The 22802-nt window shown below is 44.8% G+C and overlaps 1 protein-coding gene across 12 annotated transcripts in view; it reads left to right on the forward strand.

The window, feature by feature from the left end:
* Positions 1-22802, forward strand: part of Pcnt (pericentrin) — a 109324-nt gene that overhangs the window by 41906 nt on the left and 44616 nt on the right. For 7 of the 12 annotated variants that reach the window (XM_052744634.1, XM_052744636.1, XM_052744640.1 and 4 more), the window contains 11 exons: positions 3772-3923; positions 4389-4540; positions 4799-5031; positions 7189-7351; positions 7930-8142; positions 12115-12147; positions 13625-13854; positions 14369-14485; positions 14591-14614; positions 17363-17566; positions 18913-19083. In XM_052744634.1, the coding sequence (XP_052600594.1) occupies positions 3772-3923; positions 4389-4540; positions 4799-5031; positions 7189-7351; positions 7930-8142; positions 12115-12147; positions 13625-13854; positions 14369-14485; positions 14591-14614; positions 17363-17566; positions 18913-19083 (1692 nt within the window). The remainder of the gene's footprint in view (positions 1-3771; positions 3924-4388; positions 4541-4798; positions 5032-7188; positions 7352-7929; positions 8143-12114; positions 12148-13624; positions 13855-14368; positions 14486-14590; positions 14615-17362; positions 17567-18912; positions 19084-22802) is intronic. The other 5 variants (XM_052744638.1, XM_052744641.1, XM_052744644.1 and 2 more) reach the window with 3 other exon arrangements.

Raw genomic sequence — 22802 nt, forward strand, 5'->3', positions numbered from 1 at the left:
CTTTATAAAAAGTATCAAACTTATTTCAACATCCAGTTTTATTTTTTATATTAAGACTATTTGACAATTTCTGTAACTTAAATTCATTACCAGAGGTGCTGAAAACATTAATAAATGATTAAATACTGAATTGAGTAAATTTACTGGACCATGCGTGTAGAAAAGCCACGTTTAGTAGTGTAATGTCTGTTTACTATTGAAGAAACTCTGTACTTCTGCCATTTTATCCAGTTCTCACAGTTACTACTATACCATAAAGTTGTCCAAGTGTAAACAAAGGTTATCAGTTACGAAGTATAACTTAATAAATTTGAAATTGTAATTTTCACTTTGACCCTATATGAGTAAAAAGTACAGGACATCATGACATACCAGTTAAAAATAGATGGGATAAAAACAGAGCAGTATTTATGTCATCAGAAATTATCTGATAAGACATTTTAACTATTTAGAAGTTGTCGTGAGCACCAAAAATAATTTAAAAAAAAACAACTGAATCCAAGGTATTAACAGTACTTGGCACCAGGCAGTGGTGGCACACCTTTAATCCCAGCACTCATGAGGCAGAGGCGGGAGGAGCTATGAGTTCGAGGCCGGCCTGGTCTACAGAGTGAGTTCCAGGACTGCCAGAGCTACACAGAAACCCTGTCTCGAAAAACCAAATTTAAGAAAACAAAAACAAAAAGCAGCATTTGGCATTTTCACTGCTAGCTATAAATCACATTCTCCTTAGCAACTCCTTTAAGAAACTGTCAGTGTTGAAGTACAAAGACCAGAAATCATTCTATCCGGTGGGTGCTGTTCTACAGGTCGAGATAATGAGAAGCCTTCATGAAATTAGGTTTAAACATGCAGAGTGTGTTGATGATTGCCATTGGTCTCAAAGGCTCAAACATACTCATCTACTGTTTCTCTTTTAAGCCAAAGTAAACTTTTCACCTCAAAAGGTAATTCTTTTACATTCCTAATATTCTCTATCCAGAAGTATACCCCATCTTAAACCACCATTTGAATAGGATTCGTAATCTAAAGTTTTTTTTTTCCACGTGATCTTTTCATTTGAGTAAATAAAGCTCCAGAATGGCAAATTACCATTAGTTTAAAATAATTTTTACTTCAGGTTGAGGTACAAATATGCTTGGGACTAGTAACATTTTAATTTTTTTTTCAGATTTTAAAGTATTTATACAATATCTTCAGGATGGGATCCAAGTCTAAACACAAAGTTCCTTTATATTTCTCATAGCTTGAAGGTAATCTTTTATAATATTTTTAGTGCACTTATATTCTGCCTGTAACCCACTCACAGGTCAGGTGTAGAATTTCCCGCTTTGGCATCATGTCTGAACACAGATATCTGAGTTTGCAGCACTTTGAGTTTTGAATTTTCACTTTAGAGGTGCTCTACCTGCATGATAAATGCTAACTTATAATACCTGTCAGTAGGTACCAACAAACTGCTGTTTCCAGCCCTTGAGGTTACTCACTCCTGAGTCAGAACATGCTTCTTTCATGTGGTTAGATTTAATTTTCTTAATAATATTATCATGATTTTCCTCTCCCTGCAGAGCCTGTTCATTCCTTCAATCTTTTTCAGTTGTTTAGCTCTTGCTTTTTTTTTTTGGACAGGACCATGTCACATAGTCCAGACTGGCCCAGAACTCCCACAACCCCCTCAGTGCTTGGCCTTTCTTTTTAAAATTCAGTTTTTCTAAGATGTTTGCTTGTACTTCTTTTCTTGACTAATGTTGCTAGAAGGCTCTTAGCCCCCATAACCCAAATGTGAGTGAACAGAATGAGATTAGTAGGTAGACAAAGCTCCAGGAGTATGTCAGCCATTAGTCATGGGTATAGCCACACCTCCGGGGCGACTTGTAGGGTCAGACATGGATGTGCCAGGTGTCTGTTGCACACCCGACGTTGGAGAGCCACAGTTCTGCCTTAAACTGTCCAGCACATAGTTTCATGTGCTGGTAGCATTTGGTGTGTGCTGTTCATTTTCTGTCTCTTGATCGTTGTTTTCTGTCTTGAAACTTAACTTTCCTGTTTTTTAATTCCAGCTACCTATGTATTAGCCTGACTCAGCCTGTGGTTTTATGGAGTCTGGATATTTTTGTGGTCTCTACACTGACACTGCTTACAGTCAGCTTCTGTGTCGTGAGCTGATACAGAATTACACTCCTTATTCCTCTGCTCTCTGTCCTGCTGTCCTTTCTTCCTTTCTTTTTAAGTGTGTGTGTGTGTGTGTGTGTGTGCGCGCAGAAGGCCAAAAGTGTCAAATGTTCTCTTCTATCACTCTCGACCTATTCTTTTGAGGCAGGATATTTGCTTGCACCTGGGACTCATGTTTTCTGAGCTAAACGGGAAGCCACCAAGTCCCTGTGATCCTGTTGTCTCTGACTCTCTCGGAGCTGGGTTGTTACATGGGTGCCGAGAACTGAATCCAGTCTTCATGATTGCCCAAATCCTCTTAACTGCTGAGCCAGCCTCTCTAGCATAGCCTGTGTAATTTTTGTGCTTTCTAGGCTGTTTACTTCTCATGGGCCATTGGCCCAACTGTGACCTGCTGTAGCACTCTTGTGTCGTGGGTAGGTATGCTCCCAGCTTGGTGCTGTGCAGTGCGCAGCGTCTCTACCTGGAGGCCCCTTGTCTTTGGCTCCTTGTCTCTTCCTGACCTGGAGTATGTCAGCTGATCTCTGCCCTGACACAGATGTGGATGTGCATTGGGGGTGGAGAGGTGCTTCTGTTTGACCAGAGGGCATATCTGCTATGTTCTGCCTGGTGTCTCCACAGGCATGGATGGCAGTTGTGGTCTTCATACTTTTCTCTTTCATTTGAGGGTACTCATGTTCATGTCAGCAGACCTGTAGTTGGTTGTTTTCCTGTAGTGTCCCGGCCTGTCTGCGGCGGTTGGGACAAATCTTTCCCACTCGCGTCCCCCAAGTAAACACACAGAGGCTTATATTAATTAAAACTGCTCAGCCATTAGCTCAGGCCTACCACTGACTAGCTCTTACACTTAAACTCAGCCCACTTCTGTTCATCTATATGTTGCCACGTGTTCCGTGGCTTTACCTGTGTGCCATTACATGCTGCTCCCTGGACAGCAGGCTGGCACCCCCTGACTCACAGAAAAACCTTCAGTCAGCTACACAGACCCATGGACTCTTAGAAAGTCTCTGTCACTCACAGCTGGCCCAGGCCAAAGACCCTTGAATTAAGGGTGCTCTGGCTGGTGTCTTTCCCATGGAAGCTAAGCTACATCAGATTAATGGGATCTGGCTCCTGCTTAAGACAACATGGGAAGCCCATGTAACCAGCAGCGCGAAAGCGGTCTGCCTGCTACCTGTCCTGAACTGCTGAGATGCTGAGCCTCTGTTTTGTTTGTTTGGTTTTGGTTTGGTTTTATTTTTTTGAGACAGCATCTCTTTACATAGCCCTAGCTCTCCTAGAACTCATTATGTAGACCAGGCTGGCCCCAGATTCAGAGATACCTCTGCCTCTTGAGCCACCACCTCTGTTTTTTGAATTATTTGTGAGATGAATTCTATGAATCTGCCCATTCATTTCTCTAGCATCAGGAACAAGTCGAAGTTCTTTACATATACTTCTTTGCTAAGTAATAAATGATGAAGGAAAAACCAATACTTTCGCCTTCAATCAGCCTCATGGTCTTCATTTGTCAGTTTTTGTTAAATGTAATATAAAAATTGTGATGGCATTTTCTGCAGTTACTTGTTTTAACTGAGCTCTAGCACTTTTTCTCGACAGCTGAAAGGCCAGGTCTTCTCGCTGAGTCGGGAGATAGAAGAGTGCCGAGCTGAGCTGGAGAGGCTGCAGCAGCGGAGGGAGCGGGAGAACCAGGAGGGCGCCACTCTCATCTGCATGCTCAGGGCTGATGCAGACCTGGCTCGGAGCGAAGGGTCGGTGCCTCGCTGTCACACGGCTGCTCAGCTAGCAACATCGCCGCTGCCGTCTCCCAGCCCGCTGTGCTTGCTGTGGGGTTTCTGAACAGATTGACATCTGGGGTGTAGAGAGAGACACCAGCCATGTCGTTCTTGAGTCTTAAAGACTTAACATTAACTACCTGGATACCTGACACTTTGCCAGCTCTTCACATTTTATCAAACAGTAGGGAAATCCATTATTTTACTGAGGTCCTGTTTTGTTCCCTGTAACCAATCCCCCCCACCCCCCAAGAAAAAAGTAGTTTCCTTGTGTAAGCCTTTCCTGTGTTGGCTTAGTGTCAAGGTCAGAGAATGGTGACCTTTGAGACATTGTCTCAGGACTTTGGACCCTACTTGACATTTGTAGTTGGGTGGTTAGCATTTGCGAAGGGTCTGGAGGATTCCCAGGGCCAAGCCGATGACCGTTGTTTTCTATCTTAGGAAAGTACTCCGAGATGCTCTGAGGAGACTGCTTGATTTGTTTGGAGAGACACTGAAGGCAGCTGTCACCCTCAAGAGCCGGATCAGTGAGCGCGCAGGGCTCCTCCTGGACCATGTGGATGCTGCAGAGACAAGTGATGCCCGGTTAGCAGGTACATGCCCAAGATGGGTCTCCTGTTCGGGACGTATGTGCTGGGAAGGGGTCCTAGCATGTCCCCAGGAGCTGCGTTCGCTGTCAGTTCCCATGCTCTGGGAGGGCAAGGGTCAGGCCTAGGTAAAATTATCTGGTTCTCAGGGTTGGTTGCTATTTTGCTAAGGAAGTGAGTCATCCGCTACCTCTCCCTAAATTCTTTAAGTGGATGATGAGCTCGCTGAGGGAAGATGTGGGTATCTCTTTGTCTGTCTTGCAGCTGCAGCCCTTGGCGATATGTGGTCTGACGAGGCTCTACTGGAGGTAGACAGAACTTTGCCTGAAGGGGCAGAGACTTCTTCAGTGTCTGAAATTAGCAGTCATGTATGTGAAAGCTTTTTTATGAGCCCCGAGAATACACTGGAATGTGAGCAGCCGATCAGGAAAGTCTACCAGAGCCTCAGCACGGCTGTGGATGGCCTCCTGGAGATGGCCCTGGACTCCTCCAAACAGGTAAGGCCCATACCAGAGGCCAGTGGAGAGGTGGGTAGACAGGTGACACCCTGACCGAGCTGGCCGGATGGTTGTTACCGCTGTCACTGTGGTGTTTCTGATTCTCCTTCCAACCTGCAGGCTACGAAGACAATCTTCATCTTTCCCATAGATCTGAGTCCATGGCTGCTCCCGCTACCCTCTGGAACACTTAGGTGTTGAGAGGCAGAAACCCCTGACCTTTTCGGGGTGCTGTTTGCTTGCCCTTGTTGATTTTGATGTTTGTTACTACTGAGAGTGATCTCATCCATGCTGCTTTAGTCGAAGTCTTTTTTCTGAAACAAAATTCTCTCGGAAGTGTCAGTGAGAATGACAGCTAGAATCTGTGTATGTGATTGAGTTAAAACAGCTCTCTCCTGGGGTGTGGTGCAGTTGGTAAAGGCCCGGGTTGATCCTCAGCACTGTGCGAACTGGGCGTGGTGGTGCATGCCTGTAATCCTAGCATGGAGGAGGTGGGAACAGGGATTAGGAGTTCCAAGTCATCTTCTGTTTAAGAGAGTTTGAGGCCAGCCTAGGCTAAATGAGGTCCTGTCTCAAAAGCAACACAGGGCCAGGTGGGGGGCAGCACATACTTTTAATCTCAGCACTTAGGCCAGCCTGGTCTGATAGCAAGTTCCAGGCCAGTCAGGGCTGTAGTGAAACCCTATCTTTAAAAAAAAAAAAAAAATGAAGCTTGCAAATCTACTTTTTAGGCTTTACTGACTACTAATGTTTTATATTTGGAGATTATCACTAAGAAATGGTCTTTTTTGTTAATTTTTTAGAATGTTTTTAGGTAATTGGAAAAGATATTAACTAGAAACATCAGCTGGGCAGTGGCGCATGCCTTTAATCCCAGCACTTGGGCCACAGAAGCAGGCAGATCTCTATGAGTTCGAGGCCAGCCTGGTCTACAAAGTGAGTTTTAGGACAGCCAGAGCTGTTACACAGAGAAACCCTATCTTGAAAAACCCCCCAAATAAATAAATAAATGTGCAGATATGGAAAACAATGAATGAGATTCTTTTTCTGAAGTTAGCAGTTAACAAAGTAAGTGTTTTTGTGTGAAACGTTGCTGTAGAGTGAATGTTTCCTCCCCGGTGTTGAAAACTAGAGTTTCCAGTTCTTGCTTCTTCCTCACCCACCAAATCTTAAGTTCTTTAGTGGGACCTACTATCCTGTCTCAGGAACCAACATGTCTGGAATCTTACTATAATCAGATGCTTTGGATGGCCTCTGTGTGCTTCTGTAAGGAAGCCACCCATTCTGAGAGCATCTAACGGCCCAGAGGGCCGCACTTTGCAGTGAGAGTATCCTAGCAAGCACCTCATTAAGTCTTGTTTGTTGGATCTTTGAACTCAAGGACAGCCAGAGCTACAGAGAGACCCTGTCTTGAAAAACAAAATAAAAACCAAAAAAGTCTTGCCTTGTGGAGCATGTGTCTTTGGGGAAGGATTTTGGGAGATGTTAAAGGATCTATAACTCCCTGTCATGGGAACAGAGCCTTGCAGGAGGTGCAGGAGCTCTCTGAAGCTGATGCAAGGTTGGTAGCTGAAGGCCGTGGGTGGAGTTGCAGTCAGACAGGCCTCTCTTGTGGAACTGCGTTTGACCTTGGCTGCAGGAAGGGGCAGAAGCGGGAGGAAGCAGCCTGTTGGAGGGTGGGAGGATAGACACATTACAAGTGGCCTCTGGACCATTTTCAAGGAAGAAGCAAAGGACCTTAGAGGCCAGTGGACATCTTGAGCCCCAAGAAGGGCCAGAGTTGTGCTATTAGTGAGGAGCTAAGGGAGACCTGGGCCTGGACGCTCTGTTTTCTGCTGGGGGCAGTGGTGTGTAGGTGTTTTGTGTTTAGAGGCCCATTTAGTCCTGTGGATGGCCTGGATGTTCCAGCTGAGACACAAATGCTGGGAGGGGATGGTAAAGGCAGCTGACGAGGAGCTGTTAACCAGGTAGAGACTGTTGCCATGGCAATGTCACTCAGCACTGGCTCTGCTGGTGATGACCCTGGGGTCTTGGTGTACTAGAATTCTACTGATACTAACTTAAGTTCCCCACCCACCTACTCTGTTCCTCTCTCCTCCTCTTCATACCCTCTGGATTTTTTATATGTAGTTATGACGTTCAAACGTATTTCAACAGCTAGAGGAAGCACGCCAGCTCCACTGTTGTGTTGAGAAGGAGTTCCGTCATAGGAATGAGGAGATAGCGCAGGCTGTGCAGAAGCAGCAGGAGCTGTTGGAACGCCTGAGGCAGGAGAGTGCGGCCAAGGATGGGCTGGCACTGGAGTTGCACACAGCAGAGGGTGAGTGGCACACTGTGTGACTAGAGTGAGGCATCCTGCTTCACCCATGCTGGCCTGGAAGTAGATATGTCTGTCCTGCGGAAAGCATGGGAGCAGGGTCTTTAACAGCAGATTGTCTAGACAGACCTTATCAGGGCGAGGTACCAGTTTTGTCCCTCAGTCAAAGTTTTATTTGGTAAGTATCATTGACTCAGGGAACCTGTGTTGGTGATAAGTCTGTTTGTGGACTTAGAGGGCCCTGGAACGCCTGCTGTCACTTGGCACTGGGCTTTTCTGTTCTGTGGATCAGTGTCTTTCAGCCATCAGATGGTGCCCTGCTCTGCCTATGACCATCCTGTCACAGAGCTTTGGTGTCTGCACATATGAATGGGCTCACTGGTGTGCAGTTCTCTTCAGGGCTCTGGCCTTGTCTGAAGAACCAGCCCCCTTCACTGAGGGTTATTAACCCTGTGCCTCCTCACTAGGAGTGACCTGCTCTGATCTTCTAGTGCTCAGACCACAACATTTTGTACAGGCCCCGGCAGTCTCTCATCTGTCCCCATAGGTTGGCATATCTCTGCACTTGGCCTGTCTTTTAGGTCTCCTGGAAGGATTCAAGGTAGAGAAAGCTGATCTGCAGGAGGCACTGGGCAAAAAGGAGGAGTCGGAACAGCAGCTGATCCTGGAGCTTGAGAACCTGCGGAAGCAGTTGCAGCAAGCAGCCCAGGAACTGGTTTCTCTGAGGGAAGAAAATTCTGCCTTGTGGAACCAGAAGGAAACTTTCACTAATGAAGCAAAAGAAAGAGAAGCTGGTAAGAGATGGTGATGGTGGATGTTTGAACCGAATGGGGTGCATCAGCTGATGGAAGGCTGAGGGGGAGGGGGGTGGGGGATGGGGTGCAGCAACTGATCCCAGTGTCCATGTAAACTTGGTCTTTCCAGAGGTGGAAATATGAAAAGCTAGGAGGCATGTCTGTGGGATTCCATGGTTGTGTGGAATGTTTTATGGGAAGGACAGGCCACAGGAGGGACAACTGGTAGGATGCAGCATCCAGTTGCTCTGTAGTGGTCCAGAGGGAGATGGTCTTAAAGGCTGACATTGCTGATGAGCTAGTTGTGCCTCCTGGGGAAGGAAATACCTTAGGGCAGCAGGTTAATGTATCAAGTTCTGGAAAATGAACTGTCCTAAAATCATACTGAAGTAAAGTGTCTGGTACCAGTTCTGTGCGCTAGCTGGCCTGGAGCCACTATAGCGGAGTTGCCGAGATAAACAGCTTCAGGGAGGAGTTTCTTTTGCTCATGGTCTTGGAGGTTTCAGGCATGACTACTTGGCTTTAGGCCTGCAGAGAAGGCAGCGTGCGTGTCATGGTAGAAATGAGTAATAGGAGAGCTACTCATCTCACTGCAGTCAGGGAGGAAAGGGAGAGCTCTCATGTTTATAACAAAGCTCTTACCCCAGTCTGTTAGGCTGTGACTATAGCAAAGGATTCATCTGCTGTGAGATGGTCTGTATGTCAAATGTGTTGCTGATTGGTCAATAAATAAATCACTGATTGGCCCGTGGCCAGACAAGAAGTATAGACGGGACAAGGAGGAGAATAGAGCTAAAAAGTAAAAGGCTGAGGGAGAGAGACACTGCCAGCCGCCATCAGGACAAGGAAGATGTAAAGTACCGGTAAGCCACAAGCCACGTGGCAAGGTATAGACTAATAAAAATAGATTAATTTAAGCTATAAGAACAGTTAACAAGAAGCCTGCCACGGCCATACAGTTTGTAACCAATATAAGTCTCTGTGTTTACTTGATCGGGTTTGAGCGACTTGGGACTGGCGGGTGAGAGAGATTTGTCCTGACTGTGGGCCAGGCAGGAAAACTCAAACTACAAATGGCGCCCAACGTGGGGCCAAGAGTTTCCACCTAAAACCTAAAAAAAAAGATTCTAAAACAGAGCTAAACATAGTTCCTAGTTGTCTCTTTCAAGTTAGCGGCAGCCTGCCGGTTTGAGCTACTGGCGGGTTCCTAGCGTGCGTAAATGCTCGACCTACAGTATGGTGAAAATGAGACAAATGACACATTAAACTACATTGTGGATTTAGCCTTTGCTAGTACAAAACAAAAAAAAGAGGTTTCTGGACTACACGCTGCTTGGATAAAAACATAGACCCACGATGGCTCCCACAGCTGGCGGTAAGCATACCGCCGCCATGTTGAAAAGCTAAAATGGGCGGAGCCAACAGCCACAACACCAGCGCCGTTTTAGGCTTAAAAGACTACAGTTCAAAACAATAGGCTCAAACTAATATAAAAAAATAAGCCACATAAAAATGACTACCACACAAAAAATCTAGATTATGTTCTCTTTGATATTCGTAACTAAAAAAAAAACATTTGATTACAAAAGCTGTTAAGTTATGCCAAAATGTATATTTTAAAGGTACCTTAACTTCAAAATTTAGATATAAGGATATGTTACTTTAAAAAGGAGATTCTGCTTTTGTTTCCACAAAAAACAAGAGGCTATAAATTTGTTCCAGAGTAAGATACATCAGGTTTGACCAGCCAAGACCCCCTAAAAGGTCTCCAATGACACCATGGCCCAGATGATCCAACATCCAAAACCATTTCAAGACAACTGGCTCAAATGATACAGCCTCACGGACTACTCCATGATCCTAAAATTTTCTTTGTTTCCCCAAAAGATACAACGCCCCCCTCCAACAAAAAATAGTAAGAAAAGCTACGCCTAAATTCCCAAATATACCAAACTAACTTTAGAGATATGTAAAGGTTAAAACCTTCCTTTTTTTAAAAAAAAAAAAGAAAAATGCTGTGAGATGGTCTGTATGTCAAATGTATTGCTGATTGGTCAATAAATAAATCACTGATTGGCCCGTGGCCAGACAAGAAGTATAGACAGGACAAAGAAGAAAATAGAGCTAAAAAGTAAAAGGCTGAGGGAGAGAGACACTGCCAGCCGCCATCAGGACAAAAAAGATATAAAGTACCGATAAGCCACAAGCCACGTGGCAAGGTATAGACTAATAAAAATAGATTAATTTAAGCTATAAGAACAGTTAACAAAAAGCCTGCCACGGCCATACAGTTTGTAACCAATATAAGTCTCTGTGTTTACTTGATCGGGTTTGAGCGACTTGGGACTGGCGGGTGAGAGAGATTTGTCCTAACTGTGGGCCAGTCAGAAAAACTCAAACTACATTCATCCACTGGTGATGTCAGAGCCTCATGATACAGCCCCTCCCAGAGGCCCCAATTCAGAAAACAGCTTTTTGGGACCATGCCTTGTAACATAGGAGATTTTGAGGCAACATTTTCAAACCATAATATACTTTCCAAATCAGATCTTTACTTCCTGGAGGCACAGGGTCTTACTGTGTTGTGGCTAGTCCTTCAGCCACCCTCCTGTCTCAGTGTCCTGAGTGCTGGGATTATAGCATGCCACCATGTCCATCCAATTTTATATATTTAGCTGTAAATGTTTAAAATGAAAATGGATTAAACAAGAAACATACACTGCTGCATTAGCAGGTTATTTTTGACTTGTCAGCAACATTTCCACTTCTGTGTGTGCCTTGCCCTCTATATTTTCTTTTCCTGTATGTTTTTTTCCATTCCTTTATTTTCATTTTCCTTCTGTGGAACATAGTGGGCAAGCGTGACCCTTGGGCCCATTCTCCTCCTTGATACTTGAGGTCATAAGCATCACTCTGACCTCTTCACAGGTTTTCGGTAACCCCTCTGGTGCTTCCCTCTGTCCCCATCGTATGTGTAAGATGAGTTTTCTGCTCTCAGCCCATTCAGTTAAATGTTTTATTTTCTGTTAGAGAGGGCTCCTTTTCTATTCTGGAACAGTTTTCAAGGCCTGGCCCCTTCTTGTGCTTACTCTGTGCCTGAATCCTGTCCCTGAACACCTTGATGTAGTAGATAGAGTCTCAGAGCCCATGGACTATTTATTCTCAGCCTACTGATGTAGCCCACGTGCCTATCCTGAGCTGCTTTGGGAATCTTTGGGAGCTGTCAGTGCCTTTCCCCTAATTTTTGTCTCCAGCAGTCACCACAGTGTGTCCTGATGTTCTGGGCAGCACTGTGGCTGGGTAGTGCCTGTGGGTTCCAGGCAGAGACCCAGGATGAGGCTGGGCCAGTACAAGAGCATGTCTTTGGCCTTCTGGCCCCAGGAAATCTCCTCTCCGTTGGGCTTTGTCACTGCAAGGTCTCTGAGGTCTTCTCGGCTGGGATTCACTTGGGATTGTTTACACAGCTTTAGTTTTCACTCTTGTCTCTTTACCCTTCCACCCTGGGGCTGTTGTTCTGAATTGTTCATATCCAGTTGGCCTCTCTTGCCCTGAGCCAACATTGTATCTATGGCTTCCTTGGCCATAGGCTTCCTGGGATGACCTCAAGCCACCTGGGGTCCTCCTGCAAATATGGAACAACTTCCCAGGAACCTTGAGAATTCCATTCTGCCTCACTTTTCTTGGGTATTGCTTCATTTCTTTAGGTGTATGTTGTGGCTACTTTGGGGATAGTGTCATCTTTACTGTCTGTTTTCCTCTAAAATGAACTCCTGAACCCCCTGGGTACTGGACTTTATGTCCACTTGAGGGCAGTCAGTAGTGTCATGGATGTGCAGGGTCTCAATGCTGCCTGGAGTGCTGCTGGCTTTTGCTTGGTCCGGGTTCTTGGTCCGGGTTCTTGGTTCGGGTTCTAGGTCCGGGTTCTAGGTCTGGGTTCTTTCCTTCCCTGTGATGGTTTGTTTCCTGTTGTAGGCACTCCCATCTCTGCAACACACAAGGACACAGGTTTGTAAAGAGTGTGAGCTCTGCATGATGTACTGTATGTTTGCATCAGATTTTTCCAATTACTTACTAAGAGGAAAAAAGAGCTTTTGTGACAAATTACTGAATGATATTATAGTCTTAATAATCATTCATTAAAAATGGCAGCATTGTCCCATTTTGATGTTCCATTGATAATTTACTCTTTTCCCTATTGCAGAATGACTTCTGCAATTTTAAGTCCTGTTTGTGCTGTTTTGCAAGAATTGATGCTTTGTAGCCATTAGGGCGTTTGTTGGGTCAGGTCCCTGGGTGGGGCTCCTGGCAGGTGACCTGGGAGGGTCTGGGCCTGCCTGTGGCTTTATGCCTTGTTTGACTTCCCATCAGGTCCCCATCTCCAAAGCTCTACAGCCATGCCCCACTCCCAGTGAAGTGAAATGGAAGGTGGTGTCATCAGACTTTAAAGGGGCCTGTGTATTTCTTCACGATGAGGCAGTGCCAGCTGGCCAAGCTTAAACCCCCCTCCTTAATTCAAGTTTGTGAACGGCATTGTTATAACTGCATGTTTACGGACAGTGTACTGTAACTGCTACCTGCTACCTTCCCAGCATGGAAATTGGTTGAGAATGTTACATTCATGGTGCTAGTTTATCAGAAAAGATCGACAGTTTTGAGTGCGGGTGAAATGAAAGCAAGAATTTATGAAAGTCATGTTTCTGCCTTTTGATCACTCAGGATTTGTCACTAGCTCTGTGAGTGGTTCTCCAGAGCCACTGTGTCCCCTCCCCACTAGTCTGTCAGTAGGGTAGAGGCTTTACCTCATGCTGAATTCATGTTGGAGAATGCAAATACACACAGATTTTCAGAATATTGTGATTTGCCACTGATTTACCAGGACACACACACTTTTTTTTTTTTTTAAACAGGGGTGGTTGAGACAGAGTCCGTCTATGTAGCCCTGGCTGTCCTGGAACTCTATGTAGACCAGGCTGGCCTTGAACTTACGGGGCTTCACCTGCCTCTGCCTCCCAAGTGCTGGGATTAAAGGTGTGCACCACCACCCCTGACTTCAGGACACACTCATGTTAGGCTTCTAAATTTTAGCCAATTTTCACTTAAAAGATGTGATTTTTGTTTTCAGAAGTAATTTACATTTTCAGAGAATGTCTTACAGAGTTGTGGGTATGTTAGGATGTGGGCTTACAGTCTGACAGGAGACAGGCTGGCTCAGTTCCTTTGTCACAGCTCTGCAGAGGGGAAGGTATTGGAGATGGGTGATGCTTGGCTTTTTCCATGGGGGCCATGCTTGAATCTCACTCTCAGGGCAGCCGGATGTGGTGACTGCTCTTTCCTAAGTTGTCTCTGCCATTCCCCTTCCGGTTCCTATGAGCAGTCTGCCAAGGTCAGGCGCTGACAGTCACCATTCCTGTTTCATGAGCCCTGCCTGGTGCAGTCCATGCTCTGAGGTAGGACTCCATGTCTGTTTTCTTGGCATCCTTAGCTCTGCAGAAGGAAGTGGAATCTCTAACCAGAGACCAGTGGGAGGCCAGGAAGCAGTCTGAGAAGGACCGTGCCACCCTGCTCTCTCAGATGCGAGTCTTGGAGTCTGAGTTGGAGGACCAGCTTGTACAGCACCGGGGCTGTGCCCAGCTGACTGAAGAAGTGGCCACCCTGAAGCAGCAGCTAGCTGCACTGGACAAGCATTTACGTAGCCAGCGTCAGTTCATGGATGTAAGAAGTTTTTTTGTTTACATCACTTAAACTTACTCGAGCACGGGTAGCTTCTCTGCCATCATGCTGCAGGCTGGTGTGTGATATTCATCTGAATGGCCTTGTGCCTTGACCACGGTGGGTACTTGTATCTTGCCTGCATGTTGTGAAGGTGATTCTGAGTGAGTATTCTGGCATCTTCTTGACCCATATTTCTTCCCTTGGTCTTGGGAGAAATCTCTGGCAGTCCAGCTGTGTTCTCGCATCCTTGGAGGTGTCTGTAGTCTGTTTTTCTACAGAGAACAAAGCTGTCTGTGCTTAATGGTGGCTTCCTACCCAACAGCTTCAAAATGCCATGGTTTTGTCAGAGATCTCCTTTGCAATTTATCATTAGATGTCTTCTCTTAGCTCCATTTTGAAAAACTGACCATGGCGAAGGGGATGTTACAGAGTCAACAGACACGTCTGATGTGTGTGTGGTTGGAGCCTCAGTCCTTGGCTTTGTCATGTTCTCACATGTGGCTTCTTGTTCCAGGAGCAGGCTGCTGAACGTGAGCATGAGCGTGAAGAGTTCCAGCAGGAGATCCAAAGGCTGGAGGGGCAGCTCCGCCAGGCAGCCCGGCCACGGCCTCCTGGGCCCCATGACAGCCAGGTAGGTCAGCCTGTGGTGTCCAGTCAGTGTCTGTGGGTGACTGATAACTGCAACATTTTAAAGTGTTGTTTTCCTTTCCATTTTGCCTTCCATGATGTGGAACAGCAGTGTGCACAGCTAGATGAGGAGGTAGGATGACTGCGTCTCCTTTGCTTTGGTCCCTCTGTCACCTGATGGCTTGCAGCTTCTAGCATAGCTTTCCCTCACCCTGCATGGTGCTCTGGGGCTCTATGCACCGCCCTGTTGCTTACCCTTTGTGCTCTCACTTGGGGCTGTGGAGGTCTGCAACCCCTCGACTGAGGTAGCTGCAGCTGATTTGCTTATGCTCTTTTAAAAAGTAAACCTATTTTAAGGAAAGAGTGGCTTCCCATGAAGTTGGGAGGAGTAAGACCTAAATCTCTGTTGAGCTAGAGTCCTGATTTCCAATCTTGTATTGAGTGAGATACATGCAGTGAGACCGTGCAGCCTTCAGTACCGCGTGCCTCCTGATACCTTCCCGTAGTGTTGTATGTTAACTATAAAACAAGGACTGCAGTAGATGGTCCAGAAAAGAGGCTGACATAATACATAGTTCCCTTTAGGAATGAGGTTTATTAGTTTGAGCAGGCTTCAAGGCCATGATTGGGTCTCCAAGTGGGGTAGAGAGCCTTAGACAGAAATATATGGAGATAATATATGGAGACTAAGCATGATGGGACCTCAGACGGGAGGAGAAGCTTTCCTTTAAAGCATGGAGAGGACCTTCACTGGAGTGAGAATAAAGGGCTGGAAAAATGATTCGGTAGTGGAGCACGGGCTGCTTCTCCAGAGGACACAGGTTCTATTCCCAGCATCCGTATGATGGCTCACAACTAACCGTTCCTTACAGCTCCAGGGATCTGATGCCCTCTTCTGGCCTCTGGGCATGTGTGCATGTGGTACACAGACATACATAGGCAGGCACAACATCTATAAAATAATTAAATTTAAAATTCCCTTTTTCTTTTTTTTTTTTTTTGTGAAACATAGCCCTGGCTTGTCCTGGAACTTACTATGTAGACCAGGCTTGTTTCAAACTCATAGAGATCCCTCTGCCTCTGCCTCCTGAGCCCTGAGATTAAAAGCATGAGCCACCACTGCCTGGCCTTTCTTTCTTTCTATTTTTCTTTTAACTTTTTCTTTTTTTAAAATTGATTTTTATCCTTATGTACATTGGTGTTTTGCCTGCATGTGTGTCTGTGTGAGGGCGTTGGATTTCCTGGAACTGGAGTTGCGAACAGTTGTGAGCTGTCATGTGGGTGCTGGGAATTGAGTCTGGGTCCTCTAGAAGAGCAGTGCTCTTAACTGATGAGCTCTCTCTCCCTCTCTCCCCCTTTTTTTGGAGAGTGAAATTAGGAGTTGGAAAGATGCCTCAGTGGTTAAGAGCACTTGTACATGGTGGCTCATAACCATCTGTAACTCCAGTTCCAGAGGGCCAACACCCTCTTCTGACACTGGCACACCTGTGGTGTACTTACATACATGTGGGCAAAACATGCATATATACATTTAAAAAAATCTGAAAAACTTTAAAAAAGGGGCTGGAGAGATGGCTCAGAGGTTAAGAACACTGGCTGTTCTTCCAGAGGTCCTGAGTTCAATTCCCAGCACCCACATGGTGGCTCACAACTATCTGTAATGAGATCTGGTGCCCTTTTCTGGCCTGCAGGGACACATGCAAACAGAACACTGTATACGTAATAAATAAATAAATCTTTAAAAAAAAACTTAAAAAAAAAAAGAGATCAAGAATAAGCAGGTGGGGAGCCTTCCTGAGAGGGATGAGGTGGGCAGAAGAGCCTCTTAGGCTGAGCAGCCTCGCTGAAGAGTCTCTAGAGCCCCTTGAACAAAGGAAACAGTTGGTTCTTTACAGCTTTGTACGGGTGGCACAAATTTTACATCACATGATGCAGTTGGACGTGGTACATAGGACAAAAAGCATAGAAGAACTGGGTTTTATAACTGGAGAGATGCCAGGTTATAGCACTGACTACTTTGTGACCTCCAGAGAGAGCTGTAGGGAGGAGGAGGGAGCCTGATGCAGGCTGTGGGATGGAGCTAGAAGGTTCAGGCTCCTGGTCTAGCATTATGTAACTGAAATTGTGTGTCACCTCTTTTTTTTTTTTTTTTTTTTTTTTTTTTTTGGTTTTTCGAGACAGGGGTTTCTCTGTGTAGCTTTGCGCCTTTTCCTGGAACTCACTTGGTAGCCCAGGCTGGCCTCGAACTCACAGAGATCCGCCTGGCTCTGCCTCCCGAGTGCTGGGATTAAAGGCGTGCGCCACCACCGCCCGGCTGTGTGTCACCTCTTAAGACTGGTTCTTCACTCTTCTCTTAGTTCCTTTCAAGTTGTTGCACCTTTTTTATTTTAACTGCTACAGCAGTATTCCATTTTTTTTAAATACAAGTTTTTTGTTTGTTTGTTTTTAAAGATTTAATTATTTTATGTATATGGTACTCTATCTGCATATACACCTGCATTCCAGAAGAGGGCATCAGATCCCATTTAAATGGCTGTGAGCCACCATGTGGTTGCTGGAAATTGAACTCAGGACCTCTGGAAGAGCTGCTAATGCCCTTAACTGCTGAGCCATCTCTCCAGCCCCTGCAGTATTCCGTTCTTTTCAGTCAAAATAAGTTCTGTTTTACTGATATCTTTGGGGGTTATAGTCTGTTCAGTGGGGGGGTGTCTTTTTTTGTCCTCCTTAAACAACTGTGGATCTGCCTGCAGGTTGCACGGTACCCTGAGATTTGAAACAACCGAGCACTCCTTAGTTGGTTTGTTATAGACTGTTTTATTTGGAAAAAAAAAATCTTTTTAACTGTCTGTTATTTTCCTCCTACATTTGTTTTTGTGTTTAGGTGGAATTGTTACAAGAAAAATTGAGAGAAAAATTAGATGGATTTAATGAATTGGTCATAAAGAAAGATTTTGCAGATCAGCAATTGCTAATCCAAGAACAAGAAATTAAACGTCTTGAGGAGACAAATGTCAACATACAAAGACAAATGGCCCAGCTCCAGGAAGAACTGGAAAAACAGAAAAAAAACATGGAAGAATTAAAAGTAAAGTTCTGTGCGTCCTAGTCAGGGCAACACTGAGCTGGGCGTGGAGGGCTGTGGGTGGGCCATGCAGCTGTGGGGTCAGGTCGTGGCGAAGAGAAGTATAGGGTCTCTTGGGCATGTGGCATGAGACTCAAGATGGGACTTGTATTTTGGGGACCCTCTAGTAGGCCTAGACAAATGCCCCTGGTGGCTTCAGGGCCCTAGGCAAGCTTTGTCAAGATAGAGCTGTCTCATTGCCTAGAATCAGATGTGTCTTTTTTTTTTTAAGCCTCTAGTTCAGGACTTTAATTTAGTAGTTTTCTTTTTTTTTTTTTCCTGTCATCAGAAATTAAAAAGTTGCTTGAAAAGTAAGACTCAATGAGAAATATTATTCAGCAGTCAGTAGCTTGAATGAGACACGAATCCTAATTGAAGGGTGGCAGTGGAGTTCTAGCAGTTTGTCTGGTTTTCAAAAGCACTGGCGGGAGCTTGAACTCCCCGGGACACTGGCACCTGCCTGTCACCTCTCCTTGTTTTCTTGGTTCTTCTCTTTAACCTGTGCCTACAGGATTCATGCCCTGCTCCCTCACTTCCTGCAGCTCACTTCAGGGCTGTTGCAACCTAGTCTTTGACTTGACATTCACTGAGCTTATTAGCTCTTAAGGGATAGAAAATTCCCGTTGTTCTTCCCATACTGGACTACTTACTTGACATTGTATGCCAGATTCTTTATTCCCTAATATTTTGTGAGCATTATACCACAGTAAATTTCTCTCAAACTCTTCTTTTTTAAAAAAAAATTACTGCAGTGTTTTATGTGTATGGGTGTTTTGCCTACATGTACGTCTGTACACCACATGCATGCAGTGTTCTCGAGGGCCAGAAGGGAGTCAATGCTTGGATCCCCTGGAACCGGAATTAGACAGTTGTGAGCTGCCATATGGATGGTGGGAATTGACCCCGCTGAGCCATCTCTTACCCCCTTGGAAACTTGCATGCATTAGTGGTCAGCATTTGGATATGTTGCCCAGCATGTCCTGTTTTCGTCACTTTCCTAGCATTTTTAAGATTGGTACTAGCCTGGCGGACACTTAGCACTCTGTTCGGTGATTACTAGGAACCTCTTATAGTGGAGTCAGAGGCACTCCTCTGGCTTTCCTCACCTGGTGGATCTAGCATGTGCTCGGGGAGGTTCTGTCCAGCAAATGTGGTCTGGAGATCACTGGAGTGCAGGGATGTGCAGACGGACCCACTTCTGCAGGATTCCGCAGTATGGCTTAGATCTTTATGACAATTGATTCTTTAAGTCCCTGATTCCTTAATTGTTTCCTAAAATAAATATCCATTTTCTTCGCCCCCCCCAATAGGATAAAGAGGTACTAAAGCAAGAGCACGCAAGTGACTTACTGCTACCACCTGTATCACAGTGTAGGATGGATGAGGCTGGGTGTCCTATACTTCCTCAGGGCGGCTCTTCTAGGGATCCTGAAACCCCAGCAGAGGTAACAGAGAGGACACTCCTGCAGCATGAGAATGAGGTAAGTAGCATGAGCTGTATGGGACTGCCCAACTGCATCCCCATGTCCCCTCATGGCCCTGAGCACTCCTGCATAAAGGTTGGCCATCCAAAAGCAGTTAGCAGCTTTGTGACCAAGTATGTGCTTTGTAACCTCATGAAATTTATGTCATTAGAGGATAATAATACCTTCTCTTTGAGATCTTCCAAAACTACTTTAATAATTATTAAATCAGTTACACTATTAGATAATTTCCAACACTTCTTTACTTAGATGAAAGGGTTTTGGACTTGAAAGAACAGCTAGAAAAGATCAAAGATAACTCAGTAGCTGGTGTGGTGGCATGCCTTTAATCCCAGCACCCAGGAGGCAGGCAGGTCTTTTGAGTTCAAGACCACCCTGGTCTATAGAGTGAGTTCTAGGCCAGCCAGGGCTACCCAGAGAAACCCTGTGTTGAAAAACAACAACAAAACCCCACAGATGACTTAGTAAGACTGAAGAAATACTCCATCTGAACTTAAAACTAGATATACAGAACAGAACAGTGTTGCTGAACACAGCCTCCAAGGACTGAATAGGACAAGGTGGGCTTAAAGGTAAACTATGAGAGATCTACCTGGAGACATAAATGTAGGTTGGTTGTGTAAGTGCTGAGGCCACCACACAGTACCTCCAAGCCTTCCCTCCAAAGTAGAAGAGGGAACCCGTGTAGCAGAGAGCTAAAGGGCTCTGCTCTGGGTGCTGGTTGGAAAGGCTTTCTTAGGATTCTAAGTGGAGAGCCAGTGGCCCTGCCCCAGCTCCCCTTATGTTTTCATAAGGTGTGCTCAAGTCTTGAGTTCTGCATTTAGGGGAAGGCTCGTCCATCCCTGGGGTAATTACTAGGAAAGAGATAGCATCACTTGGGCCTTATAGGCACATCCTTTCCACAGATGAGTGAAAAAACCAAAAATCATGTCGTCTTCCTCATTTACATTGGAGAAAAACCAACTTTGCTGCAGAAGCAGAAGAGCTGCTCTCTGGCAGAAACCGCATGGAGAGGAAGCATAACTTAGCAGTGGGGAGCTTTGATCATGCTATTTGTCTCTAATTCCAGGGCACGGGTATCACAGTGAACTGTAACAGAGAGGCACTGGTGGGGTTGTGCTGCTCGCTGTAAATGGGTTGTGTAGGGACAGTGATGGGTAGTGTTTATATGACTGTGAGTGAATATTACAGAATCACTGGTAGACGGTGTTTGTACACCTTCATTGTATGGGTGGCTAGTATTTGTGCCAATGTGAATCATACTGTAAAGACACTGGTAAGTAAGTGGGTTTGTGCCCAGGCCTCACAAAGATGTGGAACACATGTCAGTTGGTTCACAGTTACCTGTAACTTGATCAGATCAAGTGAATCTAATAGCACCTTCATGCGAGTACTCACTCACATGTGGTGTATACACATAAACGTGAATAAAATAATCAATCTTCCCCATTTTCTTCTGAAAGTGTTTAACGTGATGTGATTTCTTCTTTGTCTTAATAATAAAGGCCATTGAAGGTCATTTAATTTGTGCAGTTTAGATTTTTTTTTTAAAGCCCTGGCTGGCCTTGAACTCAGAAATCTGCTTGCCTTTGCCTAATAAATGCTGGGATTAAAGAGATATACTACCATGCTTAGCTAATTTGGGGGAGAATTTTGATAATTTAATATCTTTAGTTGAAATACAGGTTGGATTTCTGCTTTATCTTGTGATAGTTTTGGTATGCTGTATTTTTAAAGAAATATATTTTGTTGAAGTTGTCAAACTTGTTGGCATAAGCGACTCTACAATCTTTGATTAGTAACTCTATTAGCTGATCCTTTATTTATTACTACATATCTGTAAATCTGCGTTAATAACTCTTGTTTCAGTCTCTATTAATGTATAAAAAGAGAACATTGTAATTTTCCTTACTTTTGGACTTTCTGCATAGGAGTTGATCCTCATGAGTTCTTGTGCACTAAGAGTACTGCTCAGGCATGGAAGAGACTCCCAGCTTGCACATACATTTCCTCGTTCCAACATGGTTTTAGTAGTAGGTCAGTTCCAAATGTGATTGTCACCAGGTTTTTGTGTGTAAGAGAGTTTCAGAAATGGTATCTTTTCAGTGTTTCTTTGAGTCGATACAATCCTGTCATTTTTCTCCGTTAGCCTGTTAATATAGTGGACTGCATGGTGACATTTTCAAGCATGGAATCAGACTCACATCCCAAGAGTATACTTATCTGCTTATGGTACATGCCTCTATGTGCAGACGTTTTTTGAAGTTATTCATCTGTCTCCACCAGGGATATTAGCCTTCTTTTGACCTCTTTGATTGAATTTTTTCCCCCTTTTCTATTTTCTGGAAAAGATAGTCCATGATTGGTGGTATTAATCCTTAAATGTGAAGTGGAATTTTTGTTTTATGTTTTGTTTTCTTGTTATTTGTTTTTGAGACAAGATCTTTCTGTGTAGTTCTGGCTATCCTGGAGCCCACTATTTAGACCAGGCTGGCCTTGAACTCACAGAGCTTTATACACCTCTGCCTAGGATTAAAAGCTGTGCACCATCATGCCCAGCTGTGAAGTAGAATTTTTTGGTGAAGCTGCCTTTCTTTCCATTTCCTTACTAGTTATAGAACAAGTAAAATTAATTTCCTATTGAGAAATTTAGAGCCATTCTTCCTTGAGGTTTTTTTTTTTTTTTTTTTGTCTGCCCTATTTTCTCTCTGCCTAGTGTTCCAATTACAAATACACTGTATATTTTTCATGATGTGGATAATTTAAGCCATGCACATGGTTTTGCTTTTTTTTGGGGGGACATGCTCAGAATCATCCTTAAAAATCTTTCATTGGTCTATGCCTATGTGCAGCACACAGAAAAGGTGAGCAGGATAGAGCTTTATGTGCATGAGAGGGTGTCTTAGTTACTTTTCTATTGCTGTGATTAAATGACTAAAGCGACTTTTAGAAGAAAGCATTTATTTGGGGCTCACAGTATCAGCGGGTTAGGGTCCATGACCGTTATGGCAGGAGCATGGCGGCAGGCAGGCAGGCAGGCATGGTGCTAGAGCAGTAGCTGAGAGTTTTCACTTTGATGCACAAGCAGCAGGCAGAGAGAGCCAGCTGGGAATGGCATGGACTTGAAACCTCCAACCCTGCCCCCAGTGACATACTTCCTCCAACAAGGTTACACCTCCTGATCCTTCCCAAACAATTCTACTAATTGGGACCAGACATTGAAACGTGAGTCTGTGGGGGCCATTCTCATTCAGACCACCACAGAGGGTCTTGTCTTTTGCAGGATTTGCTTACTAACTGTATAGCATGACATTCATGTGCATTGTGTATATGGTGTATGACTGACACCATCCAAACCAAAACCAAAATCAGTAGGCTTTTTTTGGTGGGGGAGTGAGTGGGTTGGGGAAGGAATGGTGGGGGAGCCATTGCTTTTTGTTTGTTTGGCTTTGTTTTTTGGTGTTTTTTTAGACCTCACTATGTCAGCCATGCTGTCCTCTGCCTCCCAAGTCCTAGAATGAGAGGTGTGCACTCCGACCCCCACTGGCTTTTCTGTTTTCATTTGTTTTATGGGCCTGGTTTATACTTGTGTTTGAACTATGAAGTAGAGCTAGTGAGACCTATGTTGTTATTGGACCCTTGACATTTTGGAAGCAAAATATGAGACATTGTTTGAAAATTGTTAGAACATAAATTGGTTAGAATTTTTGTGGTTT

Source organism: Peromyscus californicus, unplaced genomic scaffold, assembly GCF_007827085.1.
Source record: "Peromyscus californicus insignis strain IS unplaced genomic scaffold, ASM782708v3 Scaffold_19__1_contigs__length_69161282, whole genome shotgun sequence".
NCBI classification, from domain to species: Eukaryota; Metazoa; Chordata; class Mammalia; order Rodentia; family Cricetidae; genus Peromyscus; species Peromyscus californicus.